This window comes from Myotis daubentonii, chromosome 1 (assembly GCF_963259705.1).
Source record: "Myotis daubentonii chromosome 1, mMyoDau2.1, whole genome shotgun sequence".
Classification (NCBI taxonomy): Eukaryota; Metazoa; Chordata; class Mammalia; order Chiroptera; family Vespertilionidae; genus Myotis; species Myotis daubentonii.
The window spans coordinates 206,993,564-207,005,888 of NC_081840.1; the positions used below are offsets into that span (position 1 = coordinate 206,993,564).

At 44.8% G+C, this 12,325-nt stretch overlaps 1 protein-coding gene across 7 annotated transcripts in view; it reads left to right on the forward strand.

The window, feature by feature from the left end:
- Positions 1–762: 762 nt before the first annotated feature.
- The window catches only part of ATP8A1 (ATPase phospholipid transporting 8A1), a 214,241-nt gene continuing 202,678 nt past the window's right edge, over positions 763–12,325 (forward strand). For 3 of the 7 annotated variants that reach the window (XR_009449605.1, XM_059672285.1, XM_059672308.1), the window contains exon 1: positions 764–1,115. Coding sequence is in view for 6 of the 7 variants with exons in the window: in XM_059672285.1 (XP_059528268.1) it covers positions 1,067–1,115 (49 nt within the window). In the remaining variant the exon portion in view is untranslated. Of the gene's footprint in view, positions 1,116–12,325 lie in introns of all 7 variants that reach the window. The other 4 variants (XM_059672272.1, XM_059672263.1, XM_059672319.1 and 1 more) reach the window with 3 other exon arrangements.

Below are 12,325 nucleotides of genomic sequence, written 5' to 3' on the forward strand. Positions count from 1 at the left end.
CTGGGATGCGGGACACATTAACATTTAATGTTTATGGATATTATGCTAGGACCCCTCTCCCCTTCCAGTTAATACACTGCACCCAACTTCCTGCAAGTTTCACTAAAAGCAAAAACCCCGAACAAAACAGTCCTTTTTGAGCTACTTCACTCAGTAGCTGACTTTATTGCAATGCAGAGCTTTGTCAGGCTGCAGAGCACGCGCCAGGCGGGATGCGCCGAGCCCACCCGCAGGTCAGCCCCGGACGCACTGAGCACCGCGGGCCTCGGAGCCTGTTGCTCGCGGGCCAAGCGGGGAAGCGAGAGCGTCTCGGGCCGAAAGGCTCCCGCGGGGCAGGGAGGTTGCAATCCCACCCCCGCGGGGAACTCGCGGTCCCCTTCCCCTGCAGGCGCCGGGACTCAACCCCGCCGTGATCCAGCCCCTTTCGGCCCTCGCCTGCCCACTCAGACCCCACCCCACTTTTCAGACCACGGGCGACTCCATTGTTTTTAAAAGCCAGAGGGTATGGGAGAGGCCATTCAAGGTGGAGGAGCCACAGCAGCCATTCTCCCCCGGCCAAGACTTGAGAGAGTCACGAAGGCGTGGAAGAAGGAACGGGATGAGCGAAGCCACGACCGGGCGCAGCGATGACCGGGTAAGGAGGAGGCTGGAGCTGAGCACCCTCCCCCCGCAGGGATGGTACGGTCCGGGGGGGCGGGGCGGGGGCGGTGCTCTAGGGTCTCCCAGTCCCATTCCCGCCTCGCCAGCCCCGCTGCCGCCGGAGCGAATGAACGCGCGTCCCGGCGACCCCTCCCGGCCGGCTCCCCGGCTCCGCCCCTCGCCCAGCCGGCCCCTGCGCGGCTGCCTGGAGAGCTCGCCCAGCTCTGCGGCCGCCGCCGCCCTCGTCGCCTCTTCCTCCTGCCGCCGGCGTGCGGGGACCGTGCCCCGCGGCTGCGCAGCCCTGGGTGGGCGGCGGGGCCGGCGCGGCTGCTGAGCGCTCGGCGCGGCTCAGCCCGGAGTCCAGCCTGCGCGGCGCAGTGACAGGTGCAGGGTCTGGGCTGCAGACCCACCTGCGGGGGTCGCCGCGATGCCCACCATGCGGAGGACCGTGTCAGAGATCCGCTCCCGGGCGGAGGGTGAGTGGCCACCGCAGCGTGGGGCTGTGCACGGAGCGTGCGGGGTTGGGGCGGCTCTGGGCCAGCCTGGGGTCGTGTGTGTGTGTGTGTGTGTGTGTGTGTGTGTGTGTGTGTGTGTGTGTGTATGCGTGTGCGCGCGCGTGCGTGGATGGAGCGATGCCTGTCCCACCTCTCCCCCCTTCCTGCGGCGTCTTCCATGCACTTGCAGACCCCTTGCCAGCCCCCGAGCCGCAAGGCTTGCTTTTCACCGCTGCGCGATCATCTGGTCGCTGTCACCGATGCTCCTGCCCGACCCACCTCCCTCCCCACCAGCTCGCAACCCGCCGCGTCCCCACTCGGCTTCCCCACCCGAGTGAACAGATCCCAAGCCCGCCGCCCACCTTTCTGCTCCCCACACGTCACAGCTCCCCGAGGAGCAGGTTTGCCTTTCCCAGGCTGCAGGAGCCTTTGATCTCAGCCCCTGGCCTCTCAGCACGAGGAGCCTTAATTGGGTTTGGGTGCTCAGCGGGGACTGTGCGCGCAGAGCTCTGCCATTCTGCCTCCTGCAGTGGAGACTCGCCCAGCTCCCTTCTGAGGTTTCGTTTTTTTTGTTTTTCCTTTTGCCTGAAGCCTGCCCCGTGGGTAGCTGAACAGACTTCTTAGCCAGGTGGAAGGTGTTGTCGTTGCTCCACCCAGGGCCAGCTGTTGAATGGATACACTTGTCAGCCATGAGCAACAGATGCCCAAGGGCAAGCGAGCTTTCCGAGGCCAGGACGCTCCATCTTGTCAAAGGAGCCCTCAGCATCCTGCCTAGCATGCCGCGGCCTGTCAATATTCCTTGGTTTTGCTCATGATAAAGCCAAGAGTGTACATATCTCGAGGGTTTTTTGTTTGTTTGTTTGTTTGTTTGTTGTGTTTCTCTCCCATGAAACCCATACTTGGATCTTGCAAAGGGTGGAATAACATGCTTTTGGGAACTAGCTTATCTTGCGGTCATCACTGATTCTCATCCTTCCCCACACCCCACCCTTTGTGAAGCAGGGGGTAAAGTGGTTGTAGAAAAAAAGAAGTTAGGAGAATAGGATTCCAGGGGTCTGAGACAGGCCATGGTATCACTTCTCTGCCTCAGTGCCCCCATGTTAGACATGCGGGCACGGGACTCTGATTTCTGTGATTTTCTGTTTATCTTGCTTGGGAAATAGTAAATGAAACTGTTCTGGGGAGGAAGCCACGCAAGAAGCCAAACTGACCCGTGTCCTACATAGGAACTGAGTACATACTTATTATTATTTGTAATATGATGGAAAAATATACAGGACATTACACTTTTAGATGCACAGTGGAATAGGATAGTGTTATAAAAATGTACATAGTAAAAATGTGTTCATTCTTTTTTTGTATACACTGAGTGAAATGAGTACATTTCCCTAATTGCCATTTGAGTGAGCCATACAGGTGTTGAAAAGATAGTGGTAGCAGTTGGGATTGTTCTTTCAACTAATAATAATTGATGAACCCTATATTGTGGGAAATGAGAGAAGAGACCAGAAAACAATGCAAAACCTGTGGATTTTATTACGATGGCCAGGTTACAGGGTTGTTTCTGATTCACATGTGTGTTTGGCAAAGCATTTTCATAAAGATTACCTTCCAGGGCCTTGCAACACGCCTAGAGACTGGCGAAGGAGATCGTATCTGCTGGCTGAGAAGACTGTGGCCCGGTGGTTTGGGTACTTGCACAAGGTCGAGTCGCTCGTGCAGTGAAGCCTTGGGATTCAGAGCTCTGGGCAAACAGGGGCTGCTTCTTACTTAATCTTTGTATTCCCTGTGCATCCGGCACAGTGTCGCGGCCTCGTGGCACTTGGTGAATGACCCTTCCCTCCCATGTTGGTTGGTTTCTGTTTATTATGTGCTGAGCATCTGGTCCAGACTGTGGTGAGGACAACATAAATAATGGCTCTGTGGGCTGGCGATGTGGCTCATTGCCTGCTCTGCCCACACTTTTCTTTCGTAAGGAAAATTCTTCTCTGAGGGCTCCCACTGCCTACAGGGCCTTGTTCGGCACTGCAACCCCCTTGGCCTCAGCTGATGGGACCAGGGGAGGCTCCTGACCCAAGGGCAGACAACCCATAGATGGCTCGCACACAGGCTTGTAACCTGGTGGTTTGGCTCAAAAAGATTCTCTGTGGTGATTCTCTCTCTCATAGGATGAGTGAAGCTTAGAGACTTAGAGTGAAAATGGAAGCAGAAAGGGACAGAGGTGAACAGGCTGGGAGGGGAGACAGTGACTGGCTGTAATAGGTTACGCAAATGCTGCTCATCTGAGGAAGCAGAAACGGAGTGAACAGAAAGATAGGAGAGAGAATGCACGGGGTGAAGAGAATGGGGCAGAGAGACACAGATGCTGAGAGTGTGGCCAGACCCTAGGGCATCTCCCCCCCCTGCCCCCCCCCCCCCGAGTTTTCTATTCAGTTCCCAAATAGCGCTAGGATAGGCTCTTTTTTCCTTGAAACTTGAATGGGTTTCTGTTCTCTGCATCCCGATTGGCCAGATGCCTGACTGTCCTGTGTGCAACTTATTTACAACCAAATTGGGGAGAAAAGACTTAACGTGAAATAAGGACTGAATGGCCCATGAGGGGATGTCATTAGTTGAACATTGTGCTTGCTATGGATGACTTAGGTCCTGTGGAAGGTCAGGACATAGGAGCATGAGGCTTGCTGAGAAAACACTTCATTGAGGTGAGACTTGAGTGCTCACACAGTGGAACTTTTAAGATACACTCGCATCACCAGAGGCCTGATGAGATGCAGGCTCTAAACCAGTGGGCCTGCGGCGGCGGGGCTGGCGCTGCTGTGTTTCTGACAAGCGCACGGGCTGTGCCGAGGCTGGCCTGCAGGTTACAGTTTGAGTAGCAAGATTAGTGCCATCTTTTTTAAGAGCCGAGAGGGTGTTGGAAGTAGATAGAGGAATCCATTGAGAAAAAAAAAATGGTGAAAGTGAACATGGCTTATTTGAGATTTCTTAAGTAAGCTGGCCAGGAGCAGAGGGACACTTGGAAGTCAGAGAATGTACATGGAGCTCCTGCTGATTACAGAGCATTTTGGGTGCCCAGATAAGTCTTTTGGATATAGAATCAACTATTTGAAGAGGATCTTCAAGCTCATCCAACCCAATGTCTCATTCAAGCATGATGCCAGTATATAATATCTCTGATAGGACCAGTTAGGAGCCCAGTCATTACAGGGGAGTGACTTCCCCAGAGAAGTGTTTCTAGAAAGATCAAGCCTGGATGTGCGTTAGATGGTTGGAGGAGATGACAGTATAGATAAACTCTGTTGTTTTAAAAAACAAAAAAGTCTAAAAATGATAAACTCCAGGATAGTATTGGAGGGGAACAGTGAGAATAGGAAGGGAGGAATCAGAGCGATAGCTAAGTAAATCATGAACTCATTCCACAGAGAGCTATTGAACCCTTAACCAGCACAGTTCCAGTGAGCAGAATACAGAAAGGCCATCCCTGGAGGTGCTTACATTCTAGTGAAGTGAGAGACAAAGGAAACACAATCGTTAGCAGATTATAGAGCTTCTTCTGTGGTCAGTGCTATGGACAAGCGAAAGAGGAGGTGACATGCTTAAAGCTGGTGGATGGCCTGCCGTTTTCAGGAGGTTGGTTAGGCTAGCCTTCTGTGAAAAGCTGGAGGAGGGGAAGGAGTTAACCTGGAGGGGACCTGGGGAAGGGTGTTTCAGGCAGAAGGAACAGCCAGAGCTAAGGCCTCAGTGCAACAGAGACTCAGGAATGGTAAAGGGACTGTGAGAGGGAGGATGGTAGGAAATGAGGTCAGAAAGGTCACATCATGGGACAGGGAGATGGAGTGAATATAGGGCAGGGGACAAGGGGGTTAAAATGATGGGAGATTCTCAGGCAAGCTCCTGGGTATCTCATGAAAACTTCCGTTTCCTGGGGTGGCACATGAAAATTCTGTGCAGTCGATTTTTTATTTTTATTTTTAGGAACTCTGCTTTACAGTCTTAAACCTGATTTGATTGAGAAAATCTGTTTAAAGATAAGGAAATTATCTCTCAATACAATAAGAGAGATAAATTCAGATTTTAAAGTAATCGTGGGACATCCAAATGGACATATTTTGAAGATATTAGAAATTTGGAGGTTATATGTGGGAACAATCAAACAGGAGTCTCGCATTGGAATAGTTGAAACCCTTATACTAGGTAGATTGGCCAGAACGCAAAATTAGATGGAGCAGAAGGCCAAGAATTTTAGATCTCTTCACTTGTACACCAGCTAATTCAAGTGGGTCTTTGAAAACAGCATTAGAAATGCTTGAAACAGGGACTGAAATAATAGGTTTACACAAAATAGTTTTTCTCACTCTTGTGAAACAGCAGTCGGGGCCAGGTATGCCCACTACATAAAATCATAAGAGGCATTGTCTCCGTATGGCTTTCTGCCTCACCATCCTGAGTGTGTAAGTTCCTGAAGGCATACCATGATCACTGGGTAGGAGTTCCAGGTATGAAAAAATGGAAGTGGGGGACCAAGGGGTCCCACTCGAAGTACCACAGGAAGAGTAAGTGCTCATTTTGCACTGGCTCCCATATGCAAGGAAAGCTGGAAAAGGGAGTTTGCTAGCTGGGCACATTACTCAGGGTTTTATTGCTAAAGGAAGAGGAAGACGGGTTATTGGTAGGCAGCTAACAGGCACGGTTGCTATCAGGTACTCAGACTGTTAAAGGCTTTGGCTGGAATCGTAGTGTTCAAGAACTTAAAATTTACAAAATCATAAGCATGAAATTGCTCAAAACTAAGGAAATGCACCAAAAAATACAGGCCTGTCCAATGATTTGCATTTTCTTTCGATGAATATTATAATGCTAAAATGTAAGACATTCATTTGATTATGTGAAAGATGTGCTAAAGTGATAAATTAAGGAGCTGTTTTAGGGATTGTTTTCCCAAACTGGTCTGTATAAATGGCAACTTTAAAATGTTTGTAATTACACAGAATACTATGCTTCATTTACTTAAGCGGTTTTTAAAAAGTAGCGTTAGCCCTGACCAGTTGCTCAGTGGTTAGAGCATCCGGCGGCCCTCAGATCAAAGGGTCTCAGTTCCAGGTCAAGGGCATGTACCCCGGTTGCAAGTTTAATCCCCAGTGCTGGATGAGGATTTTTTTTAAAAAATGGCGTCCAAGTAATTGCTGTAAGGATTGTTAAAGGGAAAATTTTAGGAGGCCATGTCATTTATTTAGGTAAAATATGACCAAGATTCTTTGTTTAACAATCATGTTTTATGCCCTGCTGTGTGCCTGCTGATTGGCTGGTGGGACAAAAAGGTGTGGTGAATTGAGGGGATCCCAGTGGAAACGTGGAGATGAGTTAAAGATTTATAACTGACATGGCACTGTGAGAGAGGGGCGTGGGGTGTGAGTGTAGTGATACTTCATGTAATCAATATTTGAGAATCCCCAATACATGTCATTTTGCTTAGTGTCATTCTCAAGATATTAAATGTGGGAGAACTCAGTTATTTTAGTTTTTCTAATCTGTAGTACACCATTCTTTTTTTTTTTTTTTTAAATATCTCATTTCAGAAACAGAGAATTGAATCATGTGCCTGCCTTACAGCCATAAACAAAGTTTGCATAGATCAGAGTATACTTTTGAAGTTAGTGAAAGTTTTGCTGCTTGAGTTTCTATTCACATAGTTTCATTATCATTCAGGCAACCGTTTCATTTTTCACTCCTCACCGGATCCCACACCTTTCAATGCTCTTATCCTCTGGACAATAAACTCCCTAATGTTTTCTTTAGTGGTATGTATGTTGTTGCTCTCACTGAGGACATTATCTGGCACGTAGTAGGAGCTATTGGTTGAATGAATGAATCTTACGACCTGGAGAAGCTATGACCTAGGGACACCTTATAATCCCACCTACTTGATATTCTCCCCCTGGAAGCTGAGCATTGGGAAGGAGTGATTTTCCCGTGACCTGTTCCTGACCTGCACTTACAGCTCTGCGGGCCACACGGTCACCTTCAGCGTTTGTCAGATGAATGGATAACTCTGAACTTCGTGTTGAATGGAAGAACTTAACTTGGTTCTCTTGTTTGTTGAACTAACACCTGCTCATTGGAAAAACTCACACTGCACAAAGGTGTAAGGGAGTAAAAGTCACCACAAACTGTGCTATCTAAATATAATAAATGATGGCATTTAAACATACATGCTTCTTAACTATTTTCCAAAAGAGGAGAAATACATTTATTTGTTTAAAACAATGAGATCATATGCTGCATATTTTTAATTGTTTCCCTTTTAGTATTTCATGGACATCCTTGCCTATCAGTAGATTTGTGTATATTCCAGGGTAAGGATGGATTTAATCTTTTTTCTACTTTTATTAAAATATAATCTAGTTGTTTCAGGTGTACATCATAATGATATATATATATATATATATATCAAATTGATTACCACAATAAGTTTAGTTAATACCCATCTTTTCACATAGTTTGAAGATATTTTTTCTTGTGATGAGGGCTTTTAAGATCTACTCTCTTAGCGGCTTTCAAATATACAATGCACTATTGTTAACTGTAGTCACTGTGCTCTACATTACATCCCCAAGACTTATACTTGGAAATCTGTATCTTTTGACCCCCATCCCCTATGGGAAGGGATTTTTGTCTAGCATGACTTATGTCCTCAGTGCCTAGAGTAGTGTCCAGCATTTGGTAGGGGCCTCGGTAAATATTTGTTAAATGAATAGATCATTAATTTCACGGCAGCTTAGTACTTTCATGTCTGTGTATAATAATGTAGTAAGAAGTCCTGTGTAGGTGGGCATATGTCATTTCAATTTTATTTGTAAACAAACCACTCTTGAATAAGCAACTTTATACATCTTTGTGTACTTTTCTGATTATTTCTCTGTAAAAAGCCCTGAGGGATTACTGGGTCAAAAGTATGTACCTTTTTAAATGAAAAAAAAAAAAAAAAGTATGTATTTTAAAATTGCTAGAAAGATAATACCAGGTTTCCCTCCCACTGAGAGTGAGCAGGAGTACCTATTTCTCTATATCCTTCTCCAGTATTTAGAGAGTCTTTTTTATATGAATGAATATACATATACAGTGCAAAGAGTGAATGTTTAAGTTTGCATTGCTTTGGTTATTAGGTTGAATACATTTTGATAAATTTAGTGACTTTTTTTTCTAAATTGTTTATTCAAGTTCTTTTATGAAGTTTTTTTGTATTGAATTTTGAGAGTGTGCATGTTGAAGATATTTTTTCTCTGACTATAGTTTATCTTTTCATTTTTATAGTATTTTCTGGTGTATGTGAATTAATTTTTGTGAAGTGTGCTGTAATTTTTTTTCTTAAAATTTTTGCTTTAATGCCATATTTCTCATTTCAAGATAATGATCATTTTTTTACTTATATTTTTCTCCGAGTACTTCCAGGTTTCATTATAAACAGTTAATGTATAATTTCTATGGGATTTATTTTGTTGTTGAGATTGCGGTAGGGATCTAATTTTATTCTTTCTTAACTTATTATCCACTTGACATGATAATCATATATTTAATAATCCATTCTTTCAATATTAATTTGGGTGCTTCTTTTATATACTAAATTTACATACATAATTAATCATTTCTGGAATTAGTCTCTCTTTTTCCCTTTTCTTCTGCACCCTGCCCATCAAAACCCTAATTTTAGTCTGTCTCTTGGCCCCTAGAATCAAATTCCTTTATTGCAGTTAATAAACAATATCCTCAGAGTAGTCCTGCTCTAACTGCTCTTTTCTCTCATTTTTTTTTATCTGGCTCTTTTTCTGTTTATGTTTTCACTTTGAACCAGGTGAGTCAAGTTAACATTTGTGTTGGCCTATTTGTTGGCATTTCATTATGTTTATCATTTATACTAAGAGAATTCACATCTTACATATATTGAGTCATTTAAACTTAGTTTTTCTCTCTATATTGATTGGTATTTCTTTCATCTGCTGGGGAGATGTTTCTTAAAAATAAGCCCTGCCCGTTTTATGATGTGATCCTAGATGACTTATATTGTATGAAGATGTTGTGAATGGGGTTCTTTCTGAAATCATGTGTTCTTGTTTGTGACTGTTTGTAGGGTGGAAGCTATTGATTTTGAAATTGACCATCAGTCTGAATTCTTTCATTTTAAGTAGTTTTTCAGTTAATTTTCATCACCATAAATTTAAAAATTATATCACATATCATAAGACACAGTATTTTTAAAGAAGATTTGCAGTTAGTCAGACTTGACCAGGTATATTTTGGTTATACTAATTTTTTTTCCCCAGTAAGATTGGTTCACTTTTCCTTTCTGAAATATTGTGGACTCTGGTTCCAACTTATTACTTTTAAGGTGTCACATAGTAGCCCTTACATAGTAGTCAAGACACAGCTCTTTTTAATGCTTTCTGCTAGAGGTAGAAGTGAGAATTTAGGCCAGCTGAGCATTAACTGTTGTTTTCTTGGAATATACTTAGATCAGACTGGCACTCTTAACTTTCATCAGCACAAAGAGAAATAAACTGTGAGGCCACAAGTGCTAGACACATATGTAATTTTAAGTATTCTAATAGCCACATTTAAAAAATTAAAAACAAGCAGTTGAAGGTAATTTTAACCTTTTTCCAAATACTGTTTCATGTTATTTATATAAAAATTAATAATGAGGTAGTTTGCATTCATTTTCTGTACTAATTTTTAAAAGTATGCTGTGCGTTTTATATTTATAGTACGTCTCAGGTTGGACTAGTCCCATTTCATGTGCTCAGTTGGCACATGTGGCTGCCATACATGTTAGGATTTACTGGAGTTTTTCAGAATCTAACATTTTATAATGGAAATCATTTCTTATTAAAAAATACATCTGTGTGTATGCTCTCTTAAATAGAAATTAAGGCCCTCAACTCCCTTACAACAGAAGGCAGTCACAAATGTCCTCATAAAACCTTGCACATTATTGCTAGTGCTTGGGTCATGCTGCTCTGACATGGCCCTGGTGGCAATGTAGAGGTTTTGTTTTGTGTAAGTATATCATGGCATCTTTTGAAGCCTGTTGTTTCGTTCCCGTGTAACAAAAACAATTCCCTTTTTAAATAGATTTGATAAGCAAAAACCACCCTGCCCTACCTTCCTATTAAATGATTTCCATTCAATGTTAACATGAAACGTGTGTACATAGTAAATTTTGAGCAGTGTGCTCTTGTATATGATGTTGCCATCACTTCGTTGATCTAAAGCAGCGGTTCTCAACCTGTGGGTCGCGACCCCTTTGGCGGTCGAACGACCCTTTCACAGGGGTCGCCTAAGACCATCCTGCAGATCAGATATTTACATTACGATCCATCACAGTAGCAACATTACAGTTATGAAATAGCAACGAAAATAATTTTATGGTTGGGTCACAACATGAGGAACTGCATTTAAAGGGCCAGAAGATTGAGAACCACTGATTCTAAAGGGACCGAAGAACTTGGCTTCAGGGGTCATTTACACAGCTAATTGGGCAAAGGGAAGTGTCTGTGTTGAACCAGGGCCTCTGTCCCTGCTTTTGTGTGAGCCATCTTTGACGACGACTGATCTTGAGCCATCTGGGGCTGTGCTTACTGGGATCAGGTAAGTCAGGTCCCAGTTTAGGCCGAGACTGTTACTAAGAAGACCAAAGCCAACCCTTGGCTTCCGGCCAAGAAACCGCTTTAGTGGGCCAGACCTACTGACTAGTAGCAGACAAGCAGTGGTATGCAAGGCTGGACCAGAGAGCTAGATTATTCCAGCCTCAACCTAGAGTAGGAGAGCTTCTGTCATTGGCTGAGGTCCCTCTGGCCGACTCTGGTCCTAGTGAAACCAACTGTTGCAAGAGAAATCTCCTGCCAGAGTCTGCAGCCCATCTTTTCCTCATCCCTCCCGCACCCCATGTAGATTTAGCCCTGCCCGGTCCTGAAAAGCCTTAGCGGTGGGAGACATGTAAGGAGCTCTGAGTCAGCACTCTAAGGATGTGTAATGAACCACCCTGCCTCATTGCTTTGACCCCGAGTGCCTGTCACAGTTACTCACAGAGCTCCGGGCCTGGGGGCCCTGCCTTGCTCTGGGAAAGGAGACCCTGGTCCCTGAGCCCAGCTTGGACACGAGTGCTCTACACCGGTGAGTAGTTCTGAGGCAAGACGAGGCCTGCCAAGGCTCCTGAATATCAATTGCATGTGCTTTCCTCACTGTTGCTCTTGGCCAGCTCGTCTGGACAAACTAGTTGCCCCGTGCCGGAGGTCTTCGGTTCTGAGTGCACCTGTTGTCCGGGACCATTTTTTGCTGGATCTCTTGCTCGGCCACTGTATTGTTATGCTAGTGGCTGTGACTAGTTGACCCTTTCCAGTCTCTAGCTGTACTTTTAAAAAACAACAACTCATGTTCTTTATCTGACCAAAGAAATGAAACCGATCTCTGAATATATTTTATCCAGATTTGATGTGCTGCTCTGTAATCTTAATCTTAAATTGGGTTCAGTCCACCATCAGTGCCAGAATAGCTATGATAAATGCCCTCTGGTGGACTTATTCAACTTCTTTTAACTTTATTTTCACAATTGTGAGTAATGGTTAGAGAAATGACATAAGGAAAAAGGACTCTGCCCCCCATCTCTAATGCAAAGTGTATGGACAGGGCAGTGGGAGGCTTGTGGAATGTGGAATGTTTTATAGCCATTTTTCTGCCTCAGTGGTGCACAACCCTGGCTGCTCAGTAAATAAAATAAGGAGCTTTGGGCAATACTGATGCCCAGACCATCCCAGACCAGTGGAATCGGTCAGGCCGATTACTGGGCATATGGACCAAGCATTGAAATCTTATCTCCCAAGTACTTCTAATGTGTAACATGTTAAAACAAACAAACACAGGTGTAGCCTGGCTGGTGTGGCTCAGTTGGTTGAGTTCCGTCCCCTGTACCAAGGGGTCCAGGGTTCCATTCCCAGTCGGGCCACATGCCTGGGTTGTGGACTCCATCCCCAGTAGGGGTAGCTAATTAATGTTTCTCTCCCATTGATGTTTCTCTCTCCCTCTCCCTTCCTCTCTTTCTAAAAAAATCAAAACATATTTTAAAAAATACACAGTGATGTAGATCTTTGCATTTACTTGCTTGCAGAGAGGAGGAATGGATTGCATATAAAGCCTTGTAG